General features: G+C 32.2%; 2 protein-coding genes and 1 long non-coding RNA gene across 22 annotated transcripts in view; 1 reads left to right on the top strand and 2 right to left on the bottom strand.

Moving 5' to 3' along the window:
• LOC110931045 overlaps positions 1 to 5,938 on the bottom strand; it is a 33,624-nt gene extending 27,686 nt beyond the window's left edge. For 3 of the 18 annotated variants that reach the window (XR_002588158.2, XR_004888994.1, XR_002588156.2), the window contains exons 1-13: positions 5,826 to 5,938; positions 5,577 to 5,597; positions 5,447 to 5,467; positions 5,188 to 5,273; positions 4,191 to 4,241; positions 4,009 to 4,094; positions 3,724 to 3,858; positions 3,565 to 3,585; positions 3,176 to 3,457; positions 1,713 to 1,786; positions 1,369 to 1,460; positions 944 to 1,011; positions 4 to 110 (exon numbers count right to left, since the gene is read on the bottom strand). This is a non-coding gene — a long non-coding RNA (uncharacterized LOC110931045). Of the gene's footprint in view, positions 1 to 3; positions 111 to 943; positions 1,012 to 1,368; positions 1,461 to 1,712; positions 1,787 to 2,839; positions 2,890 to 3,175; positions 3,458 to 3,564; positions 3,586 to 3,723; positions 3,859 to 4,008; positions 4,095 to 4,190; positions 4,242 to 4,831; positions 4,898 to 5,187; positions 5,274 to 5,446; positions 5,468 to 5,576; positions 5,598 to 5,825 lie in introns of all 18 variants that reach the window. The other 15 variants (XR_002588162.2, XR_002588160.2, XR_002588165.2 and 12 more) reach the window with 14 other exon arrangements.
• A 9,776-nt stretch (positions 5,939 to 15,714) lies between these two features.
• Positions 15,715 to 20,636, top strand: LOC118490283 (3-hydroxyisobutyryl-CoA hydrolase-like protein 1, mitochondrial). Its single transcript, XM_035987809.1, has 14 exons — positions 15,715 to 15,901; positions 15,983 to 16,063; positions 17,164 to 17,232; positions 17,338 to 17,401; positions 17,512 to 17,591; positions 18,194 to 18,277; positions 18,361 to 18,445; positions 18,556 to 18,641; positions 18,726 to 18,847; positions 19,312 to 19,372; positions 19,455 to 19,553; positions 19,635 to 19,736; positions 20,146 to 20,187; positions 20,411 to 20,636. Exons 1-14 carry the CDS (start codon positions 15,746 to 15,748, stop codon positions 20,528 to 20,530), a joined length of 1,251 nt encoding a protein of 416 aa, XP_035843702.1. The 5' UTR covers positions 15,715 to 15,745; the 3' UTR covers positions 20,531 to 20,636.
• An 808-nt stretch (positions 20,637 to 21,444) lies between these two features.
• Positions 21,445 to 24,124, bottom strand: LOC118490282 (probable mitochondrial import inner membrane translocase subunit TIM21). Of its 3 annotated transcripts, none has more exons than XM_035987806.1 (7): positions 23,907 to 24,124; positions 23,707 to 23,822; positions 22,416 to 22,594; positions 22,288 to 22,336; positions 22,045 to 22,164; positions 21,771 to 21,973; positions 21,445 to 21,702 (listed from the first exon to the last, which is right to left on the bottom strand). In XM_035987806.1, exons 1-6 carry the CDS (start codon positions 24,064 to 24,066, stop codon positions 21,815 to 21,817), a joined length of 783 nt encoding a protein of 260 aa, XP_035843699.1. In that variant the 5' UTR covers positions 24,067 to 24,124; the 3' UTR covers positions 21,445 to 21,702; positions 21,771 to 21,814. The 3 variants fall into 3 exon arrangements, with proteins under 3 accessions (XP_035843699.1, XP_035843700.1, XP_035843701.1); XM_035987807.1 differs by having other exon boundaries at positions 21,788 to 21,973; XM_035987808.1 differs by having other exon boundaries at positions 21,798 to 21,973.
• Positions 24,125 to 26,828: the final 2,704 nt, after the last annotated feature.

Here is a 26,828-nt window from a genome sequence, read left to right as displayed (position 1 = left end):
AACCTTACCAAGCAAAACCAACCGACATGGTACCAATTTACAGCAATAGCAAGCATATCTCTGTCCAACATAGTTGCAGCCAAAAACTCCGGACCATCCAAAATAAACACCTAATGAATCAAAATAAAAGCACATCCCTAAAATTACAAATAATATAGTCAAAGCATCTCATAAAAAAACATCAGGATTTCAAAGCATTCAAAATTTAAAATCAAACACAATAATGGTTTACTTCAAAATTTAAATTTAAAATAATGATTGACTTCAAAATTTAAAATTTAAAATCTGAAAATCAAATCACTAATATCCAATCCCGTAAATCAAGCAAACTTATTAGGAAAGTCTAACCTTTCAAATTTAAATTCAATTTACAGATTCGAAATTTAAAATCAAACACATTAATGGAAAACTTTCACATTTAAATTTAAAATAATGATTGATTTCAAAATTTAAAATTTAAAAATCAAATCACTAAGGAAACATACCAAAAATATAGGATCATATTACTCAATCAACTTTAACAACGAATGAGAGTTGTTTTTAGGATCCATAACTGCAAATGAAGTAACCATTGTTTAAAAAAATATATAATGGTAATATATTTATAGAAACGAAGACTATTTACAGAAACCGAATCATAATTCCGAATACAAAAATAATCTTTAACAACAGTAATATGTTTATAGAAACAAAAACAACTTTAAAATTGAAATCAAAAGCATCTTTAAAGAATTAACAACTAACTAAATACAAAATTTATAACTCAATGACTCACGATAAATCATCATCAATAATTTTAACACATTGACATATGGAAGTTGTTCTCCCCACAATAAGGTTGCAAAATCATATGGTATTTCCTATCAATCGAAACAAAAAAAAAAAAACATATAAGTTGCAATAACTTATTGTGTGCACAAAACTGAAAACTTAAGAAACATACCAAAAATATAGGATCATAGTCCCCAATCAACTTTAACAACGAAGGAGCGTTGTTTTCATGATCCATAACTGCAATGCAGTAACCACTGTTTTAAAAAAAATATAACGGTAATCTATTTATAGAAACAAAGTCTATTTACATAAACCGAATCATAATTTCGAATACAAAAATCATCTTTAACAACACTAATCTATTTATAGAAACAAAAACAACTTTAAAAAGAAATTAAAGACATCTTTAAAGAATTAACAATTAACTAAGTACAAAAATCATAACTAAATACAAAAAATTATAACTCACAAAACAAACCATAAGAACTTCAAAAGATAATCACATAAAATTTCAAATTAACACCTAAAGACAAAAATAAAAAAGAAAGACTATACATATCAAAAAACAAACAACACCAACAAAACTGAACTAACCTGTTTTTGGTCGACGAACAATTCGAAAAATATAGGATCATAGTCCTCAATCGACTTTAATAACGAAGGAACATTGTTTTCATTATCCATAACTGCAAACGAAGTAACCATTGTTTAAAAAAAATATAACGGTAATCTATTTATAGAAACAAAGTCTATTTACAGAAATCGAATCATAATTTCGAATACAAAAATCATCTTTAACAACACTAATCTATTTATAGAAACAAAAACAGATTTAAAAAGAAATTAAAGACATCTTTACAGAATTAAAAACTAATTAAATACAAAAATTATAACTAAAATACAAAAAATTATAACTCACAAAACAGTGCAAGATATACCTTTTCTTCAACTTCTCATAGGAACCCATTCAATAGTTTCTTGTAGGGGAAGGAGTCTGAAAGAAGCTCTTCACCTAAAATTACAAAACACAAAAAGTTTGTGAGATATGCAACTCGAGTACAAAAACAATAGTCAAAGACTCGAAGCATCCCTAAAATTACAAATAATATAGTCAAAGCATCTCATAAAAAAAATCAAGATTTCAAAGCATACAAAATTTAAAATCAAACACAATAATGGTTTACTTCAAAATTTAAATTTAAAATAATGATTGACTTCAAAATTTAAAATTTAAAATCTGAAAATCAAATCACTAATATCCAATCCCGTAAATCAAACAAACTTATTAGGAAAGTCTAACCTTTCAAATTTAAATTCAATTTACAGATTCGAAATTTAAAATGAAACACATTAATGGAAAACTTTTAAATTTAAAATTTAAATAGAAACCTTAATTCCAGAAAAATTATCATACCAAAAATAAATCACTAAAATTTAAATTTGAGGTTTCAAAAAAAAATCATTAACGAAATTTAATCTGTGACAATCAAAATAAGGATTTTTTTATTAGTACTCAACAAATGATCGTTAAATAATTAATTAAAAGTGTAATACCATATAAGAAAACAAATATTATATATATTTTGATAAAAAAATAAATTATATACATCAAAATTATTTGTCATTCTATTGTAGTTTCCATTTTACTTAAATATGATTGTTAATTAATAAAGAAACAAATTTATCTAAAATAACTTTGATATGTTATTGCATTATAAATGGAAATATTACTTTACAAAACTTTGGAAATTACGAATAGACAAAATCGACCAAATAATTTAACATAAATAAATTATCATTGTTTTGTTAATTATTATAAATTTTATAAGTTTCCTAAAATTAATAATAAGTTAATAAAAATATAAGATATACATCTAGAAATAAGTCAACATACAAATTCAAACATCAACTTATTTGGTAATTTGACTGTTATATTTTATCGTGTGTAAGATATATTCAATTGTTGTATTTTTTAATAAAAATATATAAAACTAACATTCGTATTGAAAAAAATACATACGTAACTATCATAATTCGAACAAAATATCAAATCAGAAATACTCACATCAGAAAAACTATGGAGGACAGACTCGGTTCAGAAATAAATATCTATAACTGCAAAGGAAGTAAGCAATTTTTAAAAAAAATATAACTGTAACATATTTATAGAAACAATGTCTAATTAAAGAAACAGACTTGTAATTCAAATTTCAAAAATTAACCTTAAAAAACAGTGGTCTATTTATAGGAAAAAAATAAATTTTAAAAAGAAATTAAATGTTTCTTTAAAGCTAAATTGAACAAATGATAACTGAAAAATCAAAGAATATGAACTTCAAAACATTGATAATTTAATAAGAATAAAACACACTATATATATAAAAAAATATGATAAACTAACCTCTGTTGCTTGACGAATGGTGGGATTCAAATTGTTATAACGGATGTAAGGAATCACATGAAAAAAATACAACAACCAAAATCATTAACTGCGATAATTGTGGAATAGATGATTAAGAAAAACCCGGAAACTTGATTTTATACATAACAAAAATCAACAAAAAATATCTGATGTAGATTTTGGTTTAAGAAAAAAATAAACATGTTCAATCTCTTAGATTAAAGATGTATACTACATAAACAACCGAGTAAAACAACATACCTTCAAGATTTATGGTCTGATCTACAAAATCAGAAAAAAAGAAGTTAATATAGTTAAAAAAATTAAACATGTTCAATCGCTTAGATTAAAGATGAATACTACATAAACAACAGAGTAAAACAACATACCTTCAAGATATATAGGCGGATCTACAAAAAATCAGGAAAAAAAAAGGTTAATAGAAGTAGAAAGATTAAACAAAATAAAACATCATAAAATCTTTAAAAAATCTGAAATGACTATTAAATCCTGAGACTACTTTTCCAGCTTTGCTTTCAAATACAAACCTTCATTGTTCTCACAATCACCCATACGCGGTTTAGTGGAAGACTGAGAAGAACATAAATCCACATCATAAACGGCATCCAAATTACGCTTAAGTTCATTCTCCAGCATCTTCTACCCAATATTGTATTAAGATTCTGATAGTAGTTAAAATATAAATGAAAGCGTATTAAGATTCTGATAGTAGTTAAAATATAAATGAAACCATAATTTAAAATGAACAACAAAATATAAATAAAAATTTAGTTGATAAAATTAGAAAAATTAAAATAATAAATTTTGCTCACTTTTCCTTAAATGTCAGTATCTGATCAAAATTGTCGTTAAATGAAAAGCCGTGTACCATCAAAATTTGTAGATATCCCCCATTTACCTGTTATTAAGTAACATAAATACACATCACATTTACTCGAGATATTGAAGCTTAAGATTGAGCCGTTTTCAAATTAACATGAGATTGAACACTTACCTTGCATAACCCAACTTTGATCAAAACAAAACCTCAATTGCAAATAGAAAACTGTGACAATCAAAATAAGGATTTTTTTATTAGTACTCAACAAATGATCGTTAAATAATTAATTAAAAGTGTAATACCATATAAGAAAACAAATATTATATATATTTTGATAAAAAAAATAAATTATCTACATCAAAATTATTTGTCATTCTATTGTAGTTTCCATTTTACTTAAATATGATTGTTAATTAATAAAGAAACAAATTTATCTAAAATAACTTTGATATGTTATTGCATTATAAATGGAAATATTACTTTACAAAACTTTGGAAATTACGAATAGACAAAATCGACCAAATAATTTAACATAAATAAATTTTCATTGTTTTGTTAATTATTATAAATATTTATAAGTTTCCTAAAATTAATAATAAGTTAATAAAAATATAAGATATACATCTAGAAATAAGTCAACATACAAATTCAAACATCAACTTATTTGGTAATTTGACTGTTATGTTTTATCGTGTGTAAGATATATATTCAATTGTTGTATTTTTTAATAAAAATATATAAAACTAACATTCGTATTAAAAAATACATAAGTAACTATAATAATTCGAACAAAATATCAAATCAGAAATACTCACATCAGAAATACTCACATCAGAAAAAACTATGGAGGACAGACTCGGTTCAGAAATAAATATCTATAACTGCAAAGGAAGTAAGCAATTTTTTAAAAAAAATATAACCGTAACATATTTATAGAAACAATGTCTAATTAAAGAAACAGACTTATAATTCAAATTTCAAAAATTAACCTTAAAAAACAGTGGTCTATTTATAGGAAAAAAATAAATTTTAAAAAGAAATTAAATGTTTCTTTAAAGCTAAAGTGAACAAATGATAACTGAAAAATCAAAGAATATGAACTTCAAAACATTGATAATTTAATAAGAATAAAACACACTATATATATCAAAAAAAAATATGATAAACTAACCTCTGTTGCTTGACGAATGGTGGTATTCAGATTGTTATAACGGATGTAAGGATCACATGAAAAAATACAACAACCAAAATCATTAACTGCGATAAATGTGGAATAGATGATTAAGAAAAACCCGGAAACTTGATTTTATACATAATAAAAATCAACAAAAAACATCTGATGTAGATTTTGGTTTAAGAAAAAAATAAACATGTTCAATCTCTTAGATTAAAGATGTATACTACATAAACAACCGAGTAAAACAACATACCTTCAAGATTTATGGTCTGATCTACAAAATCAGAAAAAAAAGAGGTTAATATAGTTAAAAAAAATTAAACATGTTCAATCGCTTAGATTAAAGATGAATACTACATAAACAACAGAGTAAAACAACATACCTTCAAGATATATAGGCGGATCTACAAAAAATCAGGAAAAAAAAAGGTTAATAGAAGTAGAAAGAACAAAGATTGAACATACCTTTAAATACAAAGGAATAACATAAATTCAACATCAGATCTTCATTCGGAACATATAATAACGAAGATTTAAGTTCGATTTGGTGTACGGAATAACATAAAATCAACATCCGATCTTCATTCAGAACATATAATAACAAAGATTTAACTTCGATTTGGTGTATTTACCTTTGATCTTGATTCAATGTTGAAAATCCGGTGAGAAGATGACGATTCTAGAAGAAAGAGAAGAGAGAAAAGAGTAAAGTTGTGGTAGGTATGTATGATTGTTATGACAATTCACATAAGTTTTATATGATCCGAATATATTCCGGAAAAAAAACCCGACCCAATACATAAAACGGATCCCGCCTCTTTTCTATAGAAATTGTGAATGTAGAAAGCAAAATGGGATTTCCCTCCCAAACCAAATTGCCACATCAGCCTACATGGCCAAAGACAAATGCCACATAGCCCAAATCCATCTCATTTATATATATATATAGATATAGATATAGATATATAGATTATTTCTCTTATAGAACGTTGTCTTATGGTGCAAGTACACCCATTACATAATTACTAAAAATCAAAAATTTGATTTGAGCCTTCAAACTATTTGGGAAAACATGAAAGAAGATCACCTTATGAAAAGAGGTTTCATAATCATCAGAAATAAAGAAATTTGATCGTATCACAATTTTAATCTAATACCGTATTATAGCGCGTTACAGACCTAAGCGCGTTACGGACCTAAGCGTGTTAGGGACGATTTCAACTAAAAATTTAAATATTTTATATTTACGACGACTTACGTTTCGACGCTCGTTACGGACATAAGCGCGTTACGGACAATTTCGACTAAAAATATAAATATTATATATTTACGACGACTTACATTGTTACGGACCTACGCGCGTTACGGACGATTTCGGCTAAAAATATAAGTATTATATATCTACGTCGACATACGTTTTGATGCTTGTTACGAACCTAATCGCGTTACGGATGATTTCGACTAAAAATATAAATATTATATATTTACGACGACTTACGTTTCGACGCTAGTTGCGGACCTAATCGCGTTACGGACGATTTCGACTAAAAATATAAAAAAATTATATATTTATGACGACTAACGTTTCGACGCTCGTTACGGACCGACGCTCGGGGCACAACAAACTAAAAAAAACGGGTAATAAGTAATGGTAAGTTTAACGCCGAATAGAAAAAAGTAAATAAATACTTACCTTGTTGAGGTCTGTCAACAACGATTCATTATGATGGGGACGAAAGCCAGACACGACATCCTCCGCGTGATCAACATTTCCTCTCCTATTGTTAGAATCAGGGACATCAGACCACTCCTAATACAAACGGTGTGCTAAGTATTTCATAAAAAAAACAGAACACGTTAAAAAAATGATATACCACACTGCTTTCCGGAATAAACATGCTCATGTTTGTGTCAGACGACTCGCTGAAAATGTGGTTGAACCAAGACATGTTGTTAGTGAATGTGAATATACAACGAAGACGATATATATCACCGTCTTCTTCATCGTTTAAATAGGGGAAGCAAAATGCAAATTTACAATTCAATACGGGTCGTATAGGCCTATACGACCCGTATAGGGCTGACGCCATACGATGCGTATTAGGGTTGCATGTGAACCCTAGATGTTAGCTTTGAAGGACAACCTAGTACTAATACGCATCGTATAAGCCTATACGATGCGTATTACTACGCATGATGGGGACATTGTCAGCCTTTGACTGACCTTAAAGTTTGAATCTCACTTAATACGCATCGTATAAGCCTATACGATGCATATTGAAGGTGTCGGTTTAATTTTCCAAGATGTGTCAATAATACATACGACCCATTCTAAAAATTCAAAAAAATAAAATAATAAAATAAGAAAGTAATAGTGTTTTTTTTCAAATCGTAAATGCTTGAAAAATATTGATTCATTAAAATTTATTTTTAATGATTTTTCATTGTAGAATGTATATTTGAAGAAATCGATAGAATTGTTGGTGACACGATAGTTTCTCTCAACAGTCTCACGATGAGTCAGGTTTCGAACAAGATCATTAGCTAACAAGAACACGATTTCGAACAACCCGATCTCATCAAGACACGATATCTCTCCATTAGCACGATGACTCGTAAATTAAAATTAAAGGACATGATTTCTGAAACATTATGATAATAAATAAAGTATATATGGGTGTTATATATCATCTTTGATTTGATTATTATTCTCTATAGTCTACCATACCATGTAGGCAATTGGATAAGCCTTTACGTGGACTTTGGGAGATAAACATTACATCAAAGATGGTGGTGTCGTGATAGACTTCTAGTTAAGTTGTTGGTATGTAGTATATACTTTTTCACATCTATATTCAAATCTTATGCTTAATATATAGGAAGCAAAAATAATATTGTGAGTTCTATGTATGTGAGAGAGAGAGAGAGTAGCTAGAAAACTGGTATGATCGATCAATCCATGTTCTTTTTGATGCGGCTCAACACAAATAAAAGAAGCGATTCAAGTTGATCCGAAATTTGAATAGGTTAGGTTAGTTTATGTCTTTTTTAAAGGGAGATCGGAGATGTTATACATACATATTACATAACTATATTTTTTACGATAAAAAAAATACATGTCTATATCCTTTAACTTTTCATCATCTTATTTAAAAAAAAATCCCGTCCTTCTTACTAAACATGAGTATGTCGTAACCATTAAAACTCATTTTTTCTTTTCATTCATGTTTAAGTTTTATACCATTTACCTACATATCTATAGATAAAATCTATACATATAATAAACTAAATCATATGGGGTACACATGGCGCTCTATGAGGTGATCTCAATAGTTTTTTCCCGCCTAAATAAATAGATATAGATAATATTTGTTAATCAGATTTAAATAAAAAATATATTATTTTAATCCATAAATTTTATCTTTTTATCTTTTACCCTAAACAAATTGATATAAATAATATTTGTTATTAAGATTCAAATAAAGAATATATCCTAAACAAATAGATATAGATAATATTTGTTAGTAAGATTCAAATAAAGAATATATTATTTTAATCTATGAATTTTGTATTTTACTATTTTTGTTCTATTTATATTTATCATGTCTTTACTTTATAATAGGTATTAATTAATAAAATTGAATTATAATAAAATAAGCATAGGTAACTCATGACATCTACTAATTTTTAGATTTTTAATGTAAAAATATAAATGAAAATACATGTAATAATTTTATCTTTTTATCTTTTACTGTTTTGTTTTTCATTTATATTTATCCATTTTATTATTTGGTATATAAAATTAAATTTATTCAACACGTCCAATACACAGGGTTTTTTTAAAGATAATTTTTTTATTATTTAGTATATGAAATTTCATTTATTCAAACTGTGCAAGACACAGGTTTTTAAAGATGTAACTTTTTTTTATATATATAATTTTATTTATTCAACACGTACAACACACGTGATTTTTAAAGGTATAACTTTTTTATTATTTAATATATAAAAGTACATTTATTCAACATGTGTAATGCACGAGACTTTTTAAAGATATACAAACTTACACTTATTATTTGACATACAAAATTACATTTATTCAGTCCCTGCTTCAACATGTACAATACACGAGTGATTTTTTAGTGATATAACTTTTTTATTATTTGGTATACAAAATTACATTTATTCAACCTGCATAATACATAGGGTTTTTAAAGATATAACTTTTTTTATTATTTGGTAAATAAAATTATATTTATTCAACCCGTACAATACACGAGGTTATATAATAAAAGAAATAAAATGGGGACATTTTCCATTGGGTTGAGATGCATGTATTGATACCAAGACTTTTCTTTTGAATAAGTAACGCACACAAAATAGAAAACTGAGTAAAAAAAAATTTAAAATAGTTGCATGTTTCTTTAGGGAATATTGGATTTCAATAATAACAACTATTCGTCGTTGGCCACCAACAGTCTAAACTTAAAAAATAACCACTGTCCGTCCCAACTATTAACATATTGGCGATCAGACCTTAGATCGGACCTTTAGGAACCTTTTTCAGGCGATCAGAGACTAACAACATTAGGTTTTCGTTAGTCAGAGTCCATTGGATGTTAATAGTTGTGACAACCAGTAGTTATTTTTGAAATTGGAACTGTTAGCGACCAACGGCGAATAATTGAGATTATTAAAATCCAATATTCCTTTCTTTAGTTCAACTTTCCCAAGTTTTGTTGGTGTGAATCTAGATGACTTTGTTTTTTATTTTATAATTTTAGGAGGTTTATCCCCATGAAATTCAATGTTATTAAAGGTTTGTCCCCTGAAATTCAATGTTATTAATAAAAACCGATGAATTTATTATATATGTTCAATCAAAACTATCAAGAGTAGATTAAAATTAATAAGTATTTACAAATAATAAATTATATCGTTTTCATTAATCAACCCGTGTAACACACGGGACCATAACCTAGTAACTTTATATTATGTATTATGTGTAAGTCATATACATAAACAAAAGAGTTATATGTCATTTTAGTCCCTATGGTTTGAGATTAAAAAATAATAATTATTTTTGTCAGTTTTCTTATCACAATAATTTGTGTTTGTATGTATAGATAACTCCAGGGCTGTAAATGAATCGAACAAACACGAACAAGACCTTGTTCGTGTTCGTTTGTTAAGAAATATATGTGTTCGCAAACCGTTCACGAACACATATCGAACGAGATTTTATGTTCGTGTTCGTTTGTTAAGAAAATGAACATGTTCGTCTTCGTTTGTGTTTGTTTGTTAATTTTAGGCAACGAACAAAAACGAATATTGACGAACACAAATGAGCACAAACTAAAGTTCATGAACACAAATGGAAACAAACGAACACAAATAATCGTTCATGAACAGAATATATAATACACTGACACTTGTAAGATATTTAATTTGTTGGAATTTTTAAGTATTTAAATACATATAAAATCTAAAAACATTAATGAACTAGCGAACACAAACGAACACGTTACCGAACGTTTACGAACATAAACGAACGAACACGACATCTGTTCATGTTTGTTCATTTAACTAAATGAACGAAATTTCTTGTTCATGTTCGTTCATTTAATAAACAAACGAACACAAACGAACTTCCCACCGAACGGTTCACAAACTGTTCGGCGAACGTTTGGTTCGTTTGCAACCCTAGATAACTCTCCCCCTCATGTGTTAAGACTTTTAAATTGTAAATATTAGCGCCTATCAGTTTTTGTTTAAATTCATACTTTATATATTTTATTATTTAGAAAAATTATAACATATAATCGAAAAATAGGTTGACTGGCTTTTAAAAAACATTAGGTTCTAGAGACGCCACCACAAAGTGTAGGTTCTCATTTTTGGCTTGCATTAAAGCACCATATAAATATAAAATGGGATAACAATTAGGGATGAGCAAAATGGACCCGGTATCGGTACCGAACCGGTACCGGTACTGAATTTACCGAACCGGATACCTTTTCGGTACCGACTTTTGACATTTTCGGTACCGGTTCAGTACCGGTCCGGTACGGTATTGGTTCGGTACCGGTATTTACCGGTTTTTACCCTCAAATACCGATACTGTACCCGTACTGAACAGGTACCGAACCGTACCGTACCGGGTATATTCGGTACCGGTACCAGTACTTTCGGTTCCGGTACCGTTTCGGTACCGGTCGATACCGAGCTCATCCCTAATAACAATATCCTACTTTTAATAATAAAAAATGCATTCCATGCTTAAGCACATGAGCTGTTACTTAAAACAAAACTGCACATGATATCACTACGAGTCCATGAAGAAAATGGGATGTCACTATAATTCAAAAAAGTGGTCCCTAGTGACAAATTAATAACAGAAAAAGTGGTCCCCTAGAGTTATGAAAGTAACTTATTAAGCATAGACATAGTTTATTTTTTAACCAAAAATGCAAATAATTGCAAGAACAAATTAAGGCATCTGTCTTTCATGTCAAAAGTAGACCCCTCCCTGATTATTATTATTATTAGAGTAAACTGCAAAAATGGTTCCTGATGTTTGGTCACTTTTGTCACATTAGTCTAAAACTCAAATATTTTGAATATGAGTTACCGTGGTTTCAATTTTTTGTCATTTTTATCTAAAATCAACATCTGGTCAGATTTTTCAGTTAATATCTAACTTTTCTGTCTTTTCCTCCTTTTTAATGAAGGGCACAATGGTCTTTTAAGGTTTTATTATAACAAATTAAAAAATCTGATCATTTTACTTTTTATTAAAAGGGAGGAAGAAGACAAAAAAACTGGATGTTAACTGAAAAATCTGATCAGGTTTTGCTTTTGGATGAAAATGACCACAAAATTGAAACCACAAAGACCCAGATTCAAAATGTTTGAGTTTTAAATTAAAATGACAAAAATGACCAAACATCAGTGCTAGAAAACTGGTATGATCGATCAATTGATGTTCTTTTTGATGCGGCTCAACACAAATAAAAGAAGCGATTCAAGTTGATTGGTGGATTTGGTTCGTGAACGCCGGAAACATATTTGAGGTCTAGTTGATCCAAAATTTGAATAAGTTAGGTGAGTTTATTTCTTTTTTAAGAGGAGCTCGAAAATGTTATACATACATATTACATAACATTATTTTTTACGATAAAAAAATATATATCTATATCCTTTAACTTTTTATCGTCATATTAAAAAAAAAAATCCAGTGCTTCTTACTAAACATGAGTATGTCGTGAATTTAACTCACTTTTTTTTTTTCATTCATGTTTAACTTTTGTACCATTTACCTGCATATGTATAGATAAAATAACTTCACATTATGTGTAGGTAATATACATAAACAAAAAGTTAAACTAATTTGCTTATATACATATAAAATTTTCTAAAATTAAAAAATGAATAATTATTTTTGTCAGCTTTATTATCGCAATAATTTGTGTTTGTATAGATGACTCTCCCCCTCATGTGTTAAGACTTTTAAATTGTAAATATTCGCGCCTATAATTTTTTTTTAAATTCATACTTTTATATATTTTATTATTTAAAAAAATTATAACATATAATCGAAAAGTAGGTTGACTAGCTTTTAAAAAAGATTAGGGTCCAGAGACCCTGAGCCTAGATTCGCCTCAGATTTTAGACTTGCATTAAAGCACCATCTATACCTATAATAAAGTAAACCAATGTGTGATACGTGTCATTCATTGGATGCACCTATTTTTGGGTTTTCCCGCCTTTCTTTCATATTTATTTTCTAATAATTTATCTTCTAATTTGTAGATAATATTAAATAAAAAATGTTTAACTGATAATTATAACCCTTTTATTGAAATTTGAAAAGGGTTTCACGCTTTTTTTTGGATTTTATTAAAATTCATGACTACATTATATAATTATAAGTTTGAATATATATGTCAAAATTAAAAATTATTCTTCAAAAATTCAGTAACATCCATACGCTATATATACATTTAGAAAAATGTTAATAATTGCAAATAATACTAAATAGAAAAATGTTAATTGAATACAAAAAAAAAAAATATAGGATATCATCAAATGTATATCGATTACTTAAATGAGTATACACATGCATGGGCGGTGATAAGGGTTTGCGGGGAGGACCACCGCACAGGGTCTGTGATTTCGAGGGGCACGTGTTTTTTATTAAAAAAACCCGATATCTATGTTAAGTTTTTTTAAATAGCATACCAAACATGCTCTTAGTGAGCCCAATACCCATTGGCATCTACAAAATGATGTTTGACAATATGGGTGTATGTAAGAGGAAAAAACCAATAAGTCAATAAGTCACTCCATACTGACTTTTCCAAAACCCCAATAAGTCTATAAGTTGTTTCAAAAAACATAACCAAACATGCTCTTACTAAGCCCAATACCCATTTTATTTTAAAATTAAATAATAATATTAAAACATTACGAAAGAACATATTTTTTCGAGCTCAAACAGGGTACATGAATTCTTATAGACGACTCTGTACACATGTATGAGATTTTTTTACTATTATTATTAGTTTCATTATTTATCAAATATATATAAATGTCTCCGTCTTTAATTTGCATTTACAAGAAATATTTATTATATAGTTTAAATTGTTCAACCCGTGTAACATACGGGGAATTAACCTAGTATAAATATAAAACGGGATAACAATATCCTACTTTTAATAATAAAAAAATGCATTCTATGCTTAAGCACATGAGCTGTTACAAAAAATAAAATTAGGCACATGATATCACTAGGAGTCCATGAAGAAATATAGAATGGGATGTCATTATAATTCAAAAAAGTGGTTCCTAGTGACAAATTAACAACAGAAAAAGTGGTCCCTAGAGTTATGAAAGTAACTTATTAAGCATATACATAGTTCATTTTTTTAATCAAAAAAGTAAATAATTGCAAGAACAAATTAAGGAATCCTTCTTTCATGTCAACAAGTAGACCCCTCCCTGATTATTATTATTATTATTAGAGTTAACTGCCATTTTCGTCCCTGTGGTTTGGTCACTTTGGCTATTTCAGTCCATTTTTCAAAAATGCGCCATTTTCCTCCCCGACGTTCTGAAAAGGTGTCATTTCAGTCCAAAAATCATAACCCAGTTAAGTCGGTTAGTAAATAAGGACTGATTGTGTAAATTTGAAACATAAAGGACTGATTGTGTAAATTTGTAACACCACCACCACTAGCCCTGCCACCACCACCACTCCGCTGCCACCACCGCCACCACAGCCACTGCCACCACCGCCACCACCGCCACCACAGCCACTGCCACCACCTCCACCACCGCCACCACAGCCACTGCCACCACAGCCACTGCCACCACCACCACTCCGCTGCCACCACCACCACTCCTTCTCTCTCTCTCTCTCTCTCTCTCGTCGTTATCTCTCTCTCTCTCCGACTGTGATGATGATTGATGAAGATGAGTTGCAGGTTGTCGGTTTTACAGCGGTGAACGGAGGTGATGACAGAGGTGAACGGTGGTTTACGGTGAAGTGGTGGTGGGTTATGGTGATGGTGCAGCGGTGAGGAGACGATGGAACGTAGTGGTGGGTTATGGTGATGGTGCAGCGGTGAAGTGGTGGTGGGTTATGGTCATGGTGCAGCGGTGAAGTGGTGGTGGGTTATGGTGATGGTGCAGCGGTGAAGTGGTGGTGGGTTATGGTGATGGTGCAGCGGTGAAGTGGCAGTGGCTGTGGTGGCGGTGGTGGCTGTGGTGGCGGTGGTGGTGGTGGTGGCAGTGGCTGTGGTGGCGGTGGTGGCAGCGGAGTGGTGGTGGTGGCAGGGCTAGTGGTGGTGGTGTTACAAATTTACACAATCAGTCCTTTATGTTACAAATTTACACAATCAGTCCTTATTTACTAACCGACTTAACTGGGTTATGATTTTTGGACTGAAATGGCACCTTTCCAGAACGTCGGGGAGGAAAATGGCGCATTTTTGAAAAATGGACTGAAATGGCCAAAGTGACCAAACCACAGGGACGAAAATGGCAGTTAACTCTTATTATTATTAGAGTAAAATTTTAAAATGGTCCTGATTATTGATTATTTTTGTCACATTAGTCCAAAACTCAAATCTTTTGAATATCAGATCCTGTGGTTTTAATTTTATTGTCATTTTCATCCAAAATCTAAATTTGGTCAGATTTTTCAGTTAATTCCAGTTTTTCTGTCTTTTTCTTCCCCTTTAATGAAGTACACAATGGACTTTTAAGGCTTTATTATAACAAATTAAAAAAATCTGATCATTTTACTCTTCATTAAAAAGGAGGAAAAAGACAAAAAAAAAAAAAAAAAAAAAACTGGATATTAACTGAAAAATCTGACTAGATTTTGTTTTTGAATAAAATGACAACAAAATTAAAACCATAAAAAACCTTATATTTTAGATTAAAGTCACAAAAATGACAAAAGCTCATGGACTATTTTGGCTGTTTATTCTTGTTTTTATTATATTATTGCCTAAACCAAATTCATCAACATTACACAAACGCAGAGATGCAGAGTTTATCAACAACAACACGACGTCGTTTCCTTCATCGTTCCTCTCTAAACTTGATCAATCAAATCATAAGACGATCATCAAGTACCCTCACCATCAACACCCCTCTCTCCGATCATCCACCCATCTCCGATCCCGATTCCAATTCCGCCGTAAGCCCAAACTCAATCGACTTAAATAAACACATTTCTAATCAATCTTTTTTCTTTTTATAAAATATGATGACTTTACAGGTGTTAGCGGAACACAATGCATGCTCAAGAACCGTGCTTCTCAACAGACCCTCGTCCCTTAACGCACTCAACACTTCCATGGTTCCATAATTATTATTATTATTTATAACGCACTGGCTGTTGTTGTTTCATTAGCTTATATTTTTAATCTCGATTAGGGCTGTAAACGAACCAAACGTTCCGCCCGAAGTTCGTTTTAACGAACACCAACAAGAAATTCCATTCGTTGAGTTAAATGAACGAACATAAACAGAGGCTGCGTTCGCTCGCTTATGTTTGTGAACGTTCGGTAACGTGTTCGTTTGTGTTCAATACTTCATTAGTGTTTTCAGTTCGTTTTTTTATTAAAAAATATATTATTACAAATTACATCGAAATGGAAGGTAAACGGGCAACAAGCTGCCCGCTACCCTTTTTAAATAGCAAAACCAAGTCTTTTAAAAACTACATGAACGCTTGTTTGTGTCGGCGTATTAGATAATATGAAGGCTTGCTTGTGTCTGTTTGTTTACAATTGTGTTCACGAACATTAGCTTATGCTCATTTGTGTTCATCAACGTACGTTTTTCGTTCATTGCCTAAAATTAACAAACAAACTCAAACGAACACGAACATAAAATCTCGTTCGGTAAACCAACTGGGGTAGCCCAGTTGGCCACCGACACCCACCTCTTCCTAGAGGTACCGGGTTCGAGTCTTGGGAGTGGCATATGTTGCCCAGGGTAAGAACTAGGTATGGGGAAGTCACCACGAAGCTAGCTTGGTCGGATAGCGGCTCCCGGAGTGAGATCACTCCGGCGGTTGGGAGGACTGTGCACTATCCCCCCCCCCCCTAAAATCTCGTTCGGTAAGTGTTTACGAACAGTTCGTGAACACATATATTTCTCAATAAACGAACATGAAAAAAGTCTTGTTCGTGTTCGTTCGGTTCATTTGCAGCCCTAATCTGGAAGGTTGACTAGATTTAGTTAGTCCAATTTGTTTTTCATTTATGTACTTTTTGGTCAACTTAATTGTTTATATCTTTATCTTTATGTTGATTTCTTTCTCTTTTTTTTTTTTTTTTAATTTCCCATGTGGTTATTTGTTTATTAATTGATATATTGATATAAATGCTCTGTTATCTTATAGGAATTCTGGGTAACTTTATTTATTTGACCAACTTTATTTATTTTGTTCAGGGAAAGAGGTTGCAGAAACTGTATAAAAATTGGGAAGAAAATCCTGATATAGGTTTTGTGGTAATGAAGGTAATTCTGTAAGTTAATATACTCAAAGATCTTGATTTATGCTACAATTAATGTATCGAAGAAGTCGTTGATAACGTCGTCGAGAGTTCTGCATATTTTTTGTAGGGTAGGGGCAGGGCGTTTTGTGCCGGTGGAGATATTGTTTATGTTCATGATATGATAAGAAAAGGTAAAAAAAAATAAAATAAAAAAAAAAAAAAAAAAAAAAATTATGTATGTTGGTTTAAATTAAAGCTGGTGCATTTGATGTTATTTGTTACTGGTGCAATGAATGTATAGGTAATATTGAAGGATGCAAGGAATTCTTTTGGACTCTATATAAGTTTATGTATTTTGTTGGGACTTATTTAAAGCCACATGTAAGTAGTATTTACAACTGTACCTTCTGGCAAAAAGTAGGCCTGTAAACGAACCGAACGAACACGAACATGGGCATGTTCATGTTCGTTCATTTAAGTTTAACTGAACATGAACACGAACATATAATTGAACACATTTTTTTTGTTCGTGTTTGTTCATTAAGAAATCGAGCATGTTCGTGTTCGTTTATGTTCGTTCGTTTAAAGCTAAACGAACATTAACAAACACAAACGAACATAAACAAAAAAAATTAACTGAACATATTTGAATAAATATAAACAAACATAAATTAACATGATTGAACAAACAAGTCTAATATATTACAATTCATCTGAAAACACATCTAATTTAGAGTTCATAAATATACTAATTAGTCATATTAATATAAGTAGTTAGAAAACCTAATATTTATATAAATCTAACTATTTATGTATTTACTAAAATTTAAACGAACGTTCATGAACATAAAAGAACGAACATAAATGAACAAACATAAACGAACGTTCATTTATGTATTGCCGCAAAAGGGTTGGTAATGTTTAACTGGAAATGACGAGTATTGAAACCGGATTGGATTACTGGTGTCGAATTGTCGATGTAGGTGGCTATCTTGAATGGGATTACGATGGGTGGAGGGGCTGGAGTTTCCATTCCAGGAACGTTCAGGGTTGCAACTGATAAAACTGTAGGCGTTTCACGCCTTTTTTCTAGTAATATGTTCCTTTTTGTAGTTCTTTTTAATTTTAATTATTATATACTGCTCTGCAGACTTTTGCTACACCTGAAACATTAATCGGTTTTCATCCTGATGCGGGAGCTTCCTTTCATCTTTCACATCTTCCCGGTTATTTAGGTATGTCGTAACAAAAAACACTATTTCATCCTTGTAAGGTAAGTCATGCACTGATGCTGAATTATTATTATTATTTTTTTTATTTTTTATTATTATTTTTTTTTATGCAGGAGAGTATTTAGCTTTAACAGGAGACATGGTAAATGGAGTAGAAATGGTTGCATGTGGACTTGCTACACATTATTCGCTCAGTGCAGTCGGTTTTTTGGGCCTTTTTCTACGTGTAACACGTGAATTTTTCTACATTTCATAAGTGATTATACGATAATTTCTTTTACAGAATGTTCCGGCAATGGAAGATTGTCTTAAGAAACTAATAACCGATGATCCTTCTGTCGTTGAATCGTGTCTTCAAAAGTATAGTGATCTTGACTATCCCAGTAATGCAAGTGTTATCCGCAGGTATGCATTTATGTTTTATTTTTTTTTTGAGTAAACTTCCGTTTTGCTCCCTGTGGTTTGGTCACTTTAACGGTTTTGCCCCAAACCTTTCAAAGTAGCCATTTTACTCCCTGATCTATGAAGACCTTCATGATTTTGCTCCCCGCCCCTAAACGTCATCCATTTTAACATTTAGGGTTTTAAGCTGGAATTGTAAAGGGAGGGTTGGGAAAAGACATAATTGCCCCTCAGGTGTTTTGCACGTGACATACTTTAACTGTTAAAGTGGATGACGTTTAGGGGCGGGGAGCAAAATCATGAAGGCCTTCATAGATCAGGGAGTAAAATGGCTATTTTGAAAGGTTTGGGGCAAAACCGTTAAAGTGATCAAACCACAGGGAGCAAAACGGAAGTTTACTTTTTTTTTTTAATTGGCAGAGAGACATTATAAATTTTCATCGACGATTTACTTTCAACCTTTTCAGGACCGAGACACTTAACAAATGTTTCAGCCTTGATACTGTCGAGGAAATCATTGATGCCTTGGTAACAACAAAGTCGTTTACACCTCAAGTTTTCGTTATTTTATATCTTAAGTATTTTTTCTAATAAAAATGAAAACCGACAGGAAAGTGAAGCTGGAAAAACTAATGACGGATGGTGCGACTCCATCTTGAAGAAACTAAAATACGCATCACCTTTGAGCTTGAAGGTTGCCTTGAGATCCGTAAGTCATTTCGAGATTTAGCTTCTTCAGCTCGGTTTTGATTTTATAAATTGATTTTTTTTTTTCGAACTTTGTATATAGATACGAGAAGGCCGGTTTCAGACTCTTGATCAATGCCTAATTCGTGAATACCGGATGTCATTACAAGGAGTTGTTGGACAGATTTCAAGTGATCTCCATGAGGTATTACCGTCACTTCTTCATCTAGTCGTTAAGATTAGAGGTGGCGAGATGGGCGGGTCACGGGCCTGGGTGATTGATTAAAACGGGTTTGGATCTTTTTTAAGGCGGGCCTGATTCAAACATTCGTTGTCAATTGTTTTATTTAAATAATAAATAAATGTTAGATGATTAAAAATCTATATTGTCAAATTGAAAATATAATGGGTTAGGAGCGCTAAAAACACAGTTTCGTTGATTTATAACCAATTTCACTAGTTTAGACTACTTGCGTTTTTTAGTTAAATTTCTTTATTCGACCCGTTTGAGATAACAATATAAAACATAACCCAAATCTGATGGTCGAATCGCTACCTCTAATGTAAAGCATCTTTTGAACGAGTATCGCCTTATCTGTTAATGTCTTCATCAGGGTGTTCGGGCACGATTGGTGGATAAAGATTTTGCACCAAAGGTATAAACTCTTTGTATGTTTTTTTTTTTTTTTTTTTTTTTTTTTTTTTTTTTTTTTTTTTTTTTTTTTTTTTGAGACACAATGACTTATTTGACAATTACAAAATTGCCCTTCTAACTTTAATTTGCTGTACTTGGTGGTCCTGGGTCCTTTTGTTATTTAATGCTTGTATATCTATGTTAATAAATATAAACTTGATCTTTTACTTTCAAACTCTATACAGTGGGACCCACCAAGCTTAGAACACGTAACGCAAGACATGGTGGATCAGTACTTCTCTCCCCTCATTCCACTCGAGCCTGATCTGGATTTGCCTACGAAACAACGAGAGGCGTTCACGTAAATAGAAAGGAATGTAAAACTAATGATCATTGTGTATACTCTTTTAACTTTTGTTGAAGGTTTGGTGCATAGTCACATAAATCGCTCAGAGTCTCGCGAATTCCATATTGGTTCGTTTTGTACCAAAACGAAAAGATTTAGCCGAACATACCAATTAAACAGAAAAATTTTAATTTACCACAACGTTAAATTTCGGGTTAACCAAACAAAAACCATATCTTCCATTGAAACGCAATAACCGAATTAACCAAAAACGATTGGTTTTGGTTTGTTTAAAACCAACTCATGTTTACCCCCGAGTACAAATCGTTTTTGCACAGTTTTGACATTTAAAGAATAGACTGTCAGTATCCTTAGTTTAAACACACAAAAAAAGCATAGTCCGTAAAATCTCACTCGAAGCAAAAGCTACTAGCAGGATCTAAGACCATGTGTAGTGGTTAAACAATATAATGCCCCCACCATGGGGCGTTTTGCGCCATGTGGCAGCCCAGTCAGCAAGGGGCATTATTTAGCGTTTTTACAAAATGGGTGTAGTGGGGATGTGGGGTATTATTTTAAATGAGATGTAAAATAATTAAATAAAAAAAAACCTCAAAAAATTCTTATTGGATAACATATAAATGAGATGGAAGATGATTGGAGAAGAGGATTGGGGCAAGGCGTTTTAAACATAACGCTGAATCAAATTTTTTTCAAAAAAAAGGCCCTAAAACGCCCCATGTAATGGGTTCCGGGCGTTTTGGGGCGTTATTTTTTATTTAAAAAAAAAAAAAAAAACGCCCCACTACAGGTGGTCTAAGGAGGGTAGGACAAGCTATCCCAAGGAATAGAGAAGTTGCTGCCACCGAGACGTTGGCTCCAAAAAAACACCCATAAAGTGTTTATTATAAAGTTACACTAGAGAATCTAATATCAGGAAAACAAAACATAACAAGTAGTCCAACAATCAACTTTCTTTTTGTTTTGGTTTCTTTAAATTACTTCCTTTCAAAGTAACCAAACAAGGTTTTTCTCCTTCCGTTTACTGCCGAACCACTAGACAGAAAAAGGAAGGGATGAAAATGGTACAAAATAGTCATATCGAAAACTGACAACAGGTTCAAACCCATTCAGACCGGTGTCTTGAGCTTTATATATCGGCAAAACAGAGGAGTGCTTGTTATCATTTGCCTGCATAACACAAACAACCATTATGTTGTGTATATAGAGGTCAAGATATATGGCCTACTGTTTGCAACCTTTATGTATTACTGACGTTGAATTACATAGTGCATTTCTTTAATCAGGCGGGAAGATAAGATTCAAGCAGCATCCTTGACGGGGATGGCGAGTGTATCTCGACTTGAAGATACATATACTTCCATTGCTTGTCCTCGTTGTCTTTAAACATCTCGGCGAAAACCTTGCCAGCTCCATGTGGGCCCCGGATATAAAAATTTACCTACAAATATCCAATCATTAAATAAATTAATAACAAATTATATGAATTTAAACGGAATTAAGAGGAGTAACCTCAACATGCTCAACACCATCATCATCCTTCCAGACTCTATTAGGGATTCGTTGACGAGCTGCCCGGTTTCTGCTTTCTTGACCGTATCCAGTTATAGGCGAGCCAATCCTAACCCTCACCTGATGCCCGTGAAGAATATTAGTATGTTACAATAGATAACATTATATTTAAAGATTTCTTGATAAAAAAGTTGTCTATAAAACAGAAATGCGTAAAACAGTGAGCCCAGACAATGAAGAAACCTGACTATCATCTTGAATTCTCTTCAGGGCCTTGTTAAAAACCTTGTACCTAATGAAAATAAAAGAACAAAATTCAGTAAAACAACAAAAAAGTAAAAAAATAGAAAACTTATGATACCGAGTCTTACTCTTTGGGTTCAAATATAAGTTCTTTAAAGACACCATATCCCGCTGCAGCAGCAATTCCAAGTCCTGCCAGGATAACAACACTATACGAAGCTCCTTCGGTAAATGTCATTGGCTTTTCCGGTATATTGTAAGTGGGTGCGTCAAATGGATCTTCAACGGTAGTAACCTCTTTCCTACTCTATAAAGCAAGACAAAAATATAAGACAAGTTTAATTCCAGATCTCAACTCTAAATGACTAGACAGTAAACAGTCCAACATATGTTACTATAAACACATAAAAACTTGTAAAATAAACGAGTTCTCACTACAAAATGTTCTTACAGAAAACCTCCCCCATTGAAACTTGTTATGTGTTGAGTGGTATATGACCTTTAAGACTACAGCTAAAACCAAACACACACATACACACACACTGATACGTACCCACGTTCATCGTCATGTTTTATTAAGTTGTTTCGTTCAGTTTGCATTAGGTTAATAGTTCCACGTTCCCCTTATTCTATTCCATGGTTCCATGTCTGTTTAAATTGTTTCCAATCCTTGTTGCATGTTTGTATGCTTATTTAAAGGCCTTCCATTTTAGTAATTTGTAGCAAAAATTTGAAGTAAAGTTTATTGTATTTGTTTTCTTATCTAGTTCTTGGGAAATTAGCCCTCTCGAATCGGCTATCTCTCTCTCTCTCTCTCTCTCTCACACACACACACACACACATTACACACACACACGCACACCCCATATATCAGCATCAAATAAATTCATTAATTAACATCAACAGACCTTGCCACTTTCCACTAAAACAACTTATTTGGTGTTACCAAAACAAACCTTAGGCTGAACGGTATGGTGACGGAGGGAAGAAAGAAGACGGGGGTGGCGGGATGGGGTGACGGAGCGGCGCCGAGAAGAAAGAGGGGGGCCCACATGTTTTGGTCCGTCGCAAACGTCCATATTCGGACGGGGACCGGGGGGGGGGGGTTGGTGTAGATGCAGTCGCCGGAGCAAGACGGGTGGGGCGACGCCCCCATACCGTGTAGCCTTATTATTCACAACATAAAAGATTGAAACAGATCAAAAGCTAGTTTCTATATGACACAAATTCATACTTTCTAAAAGCCAAATTTGTTCCCTTCTAGACAAACCAACTAACTTACTACCTTTCTCATTAAAGTTTGCTAATATTGTAAAGCATCCATCTCAGCTATTATCAATCCAAAAACTGTTTCCCCTAATCTAAACACACAATAACATTTGCCACAAATCCAAAAATAATTCTACAAAAAAATCTAACCTGTGACGCATTCTCACTTGTTGATCGTGAAGCTTTTGATGCAAACGATCTCGCTTCAGAATTAACCCTAGAAACATGAAATCTCGACCGTAGATTAACTAAAGAGCTGAAATTTCCTGCAAAAAACATGCAAATCAATAACAGTAACAATTTGTTAGCAAATGTAGAAACACAAATCACTTAATTTCTAACATACATACCGGTTTCTCGTCTATTAAGTGACGTCACATCGGTTGTTAACCGGCGAATGGCGGTGACAGTTATCTGTGAGGATATCGGTGATCGGGATGATGAAACGGACGACCAGGATCTACACAACGAAGCTAATTTGTGTAACGAACGTGAAGAAGATCGAATCATGATGTTGATTGCTGTTGAAGAAATTATTACTGGATTGATAAACCCTAATTTTGAGTTTTGGGGGTTTTGTCAAATTAAGGGAACTTTGCGGGTCGGGTCTCCGGTTGCGGGTCGTGATACATAATGAGTATCCGGGTGTCGTTTAACGTTACCGCCTTTAACTTTTTACCATGCATCATAATTTTCCCTTCAACTTTTATGATTTACTATATTAAATTTGAAATCTTAAAAGTCACGAAAACTTAAAGTCGTCGTCGTCATCGTCATGCCCAGTAAATCTTACTAATAGCAAAGTTAAGGTAGAGTCTGAGGAGGGTAAGTTTCAGTGGCGGACCTAGAAAAAATTTTCAAGGGGTGCGGATAAGGGGTTTAACCAAATTTTCAATGGTTCAAGGGGTGCGAATAAGGGGTTTAACCAAATTTTCAAGGGGTGCGGGGAGAATTTTACCTTATAAAATACACTAAATTTTTTTTTTTAGGGGGTGCGCCCGCCCACCCTGGACTCTTACTAGGTCCGCCCTTGGTAAGTTTAGACAACATTACCTGTACCTCGTAGGAATAAAGAGGCTGCTTCTTGTGAGACCACCGGCTCGATAGTAGTTTTACATCAAGCCTTGGACATAAGGCACATAACACTTAGCAATTGAGACAAAGGCCGATTAGTGCATGTACCACATTGTCTTTCGGTTATCAACGCCATCACATGATGCATGTTAACCATCCCCCTCTATTAACGTTATTTTTACGAAATTAGTAAAATAACGTTAAAATCAGTGCACTTTCACTTTCTCACCGAGCGACCACACATACATAGATTATATGCGCATACCGCAAGCGGGGCGTTGAAAACTTAAAGTCATAAAAGTAAAACGATAGTTTTCCACCAAAGAAGTTAAAAAGTTAGTGTGTGTGTTTTTTCCTCGGTTTTAAGATTATGTCGAAATAGAAATAAGATATGGAATCCATATATCAAATTATCTATCTTAACTCATTTACCATCGTGATATTTACCATCATCGTAAGGATTAACGATGTTTGTGGTGCCTTTTTCACTCACATTTTGACCACTCGAAGCTTCGTTTCATGAATATTATTAATTGGTTACTTTATGAAAAAGAAAGTGCTACATAGTATGCCTTTAGCATTCATGCCAATATAAATACTAGGGTTGGAAAAAAACCGAACATACACAAATAAGTCCTTATTTGTGTTCATTCGCTAAGAAAATAATGCATTCATGAACGGTTGAAGAACACTTACCGAACAAGATTTGTGTCCGTGTTCATTCATTAAGGAAATGAACGTGTTCACGAGCACAAGTAAAATAGGTGGAGTCGGCGTAGGCTAGAGGTGGACGTTTGATTCATTTGCAACCTTAATAAATACCCTATTAGGATTCATTTCTAGGATGAATGTAGTGATTGCGGATCAAGCCATGCCACCTTCGACACAAACATGACACATACATGCATTGTTTGCAGAAATTCCCTCGATTTAAGGATCTACATTACGCCCAAACAACATACACAAACCAAAAGGTCCGATGCTCGTCGACAGGTGGCTCATGTGATGATGGCAAGACTTGCCCACATTCTGGGCATAGTAACTATGAAATTGGTGTTAAGTTTAAAAGCTTGGTAACCTAAAGATAATAAATATGAACAAATAAAAGGTGGCCATTCAACCAAGTCATGCAGATGGGTCATCCGACGCATGAAACTGTTTATTTTGCCTTTTGCCTAAAAAAGTAAAAATGATTCTAAGAATTTACATAACCACAAGATTAAGTTAAACAATATTGTACTAACTTTTGATGCCTATCATCATATGATTCATAGTAACACTTTTGTTCTGATTATATTCCTTCTATATTGCTAATTCAATACGAATATCATATTATTCTAATTTAATTTAACGAAATATCAATATTTTTAACGCTTGAAAATAACTCAATTTTTCGCAAGGAATTGACACGTCATTGCATATTTTAAGAGCAAACTACAATTTTACCCCCTGAGGTTAGGGGTCATTGACATGTCTACCCCCCCCCCAAGGAAATAATTGCAATTTTACCCCCCACCCTGCAACTTCCAAAACCCTTCCCGCCAAAATCAAAAACCTGATCTATGATTATATAATCAAAAATCTGTGATTTTTGAACACGTAATCTGATTTTGATCATATAAACACCTAATTCTGAATCAATTCACTGTGATTTTGTTTTATTTCTTAAATCATCTGACCTAATTATGATTTCTGAAATCAAGCATAGCATACCTGTTCAAAATCAAGCATACCTGTTCAAAATCAAGCATATTTGATCATGTATGTTGCACTAACAATGTGTTCAGGTATGCTGCACTAACACATTCATGTATGCTGCACTAACAACCATTTCCTGCTGCACATTCACTAACAATCTGATCATGTATGCTGTACTAACACATTCAGGTATGCTGCACTAACAACCATTTCCTGCTGCACTAGAATCTGTTATCACATTCACTGATTAAGCACACTCACTGCTGCACATTTTGAGTTGAAAGATCATGTAACTGTCATAACTAGGCACATTTTGATCATGTAAAGATCATGTACTGTCATAACTGTGAATTTTGTTATCAAAACATCAAACATCAACTATGATCAGTAACTGCACATGTATCAAAACATCAAACATCACAACTATGATCCTAACCTGTCATAACTAGGCACATTTTGATCCTAACCTGTATCATCATCATATACCATCATATTGATCC

Source organism: Helianthus annuus, chromosome 3 (assembly GCF_002127325.2).
Source record: "Helianthus annuus cultivar XRQ/B chromosome 3, HanXRQr2.0-SUNRISE, whole genome shotgun sequence".
Taxonomy (NCBI): domain Eukaryota; kingdom Viridiplantae; phylum Streptophyta; class Magnoliopsida; order Asterales; family Asteraceae; genus Helianthus; species Helianthus annuus.
This window is presented reverse-complemented; position numbering and strand designations above follow the sequence as displayed.

Excerpts from the sequence above, each read along its gene's own strand:
- LOC118490283 (XM_035987809.1), top strand. The coding sequence starts at position 15,746 with ATGCAGAGTTTATCAACAACAACACGACGTCGTTTCCTTCATCGTTCC. Across the intron at positions 18,642-18,725 it reads CACATTATTCGCTCAGTGCA|AATGTTCCGGCAATGGAAGA; the intron begins GTCGGTTTTTTG and ends TTTCTTTTACAG. Across the intron at positions 19,554-19,634 it reads TGAAGGTTGCCTTGAGATCC|ATACGAGAAGGCCGGTTTCA; the intron begins GTAAGTCATTTC and ends CTTTGTATATAG.
- LOC118490282 (XM_035987806.1), bottom strand. The coding sequence starts at position 24,066 with ATGATTCGATCTTCTTCACGTTCGTTACACAAATTAGCTTCGTTGTGT. Across the intron at positions 23,823-23,906 it reads ACTTAATAGACGAGAAACCG|GAAATTTCAGCTCTTTAGTT; the intron begins GTATGTATGTTA and ends TGTTTTTTGCAG. Across the intron at positions 22,337-22,415 it reads CTTATATTTGAACCCAAAGA|GTACAAGGTTTTTAACAAGG; the intron begins GTAAGACTCGGT and ends TATTTTCATTAG.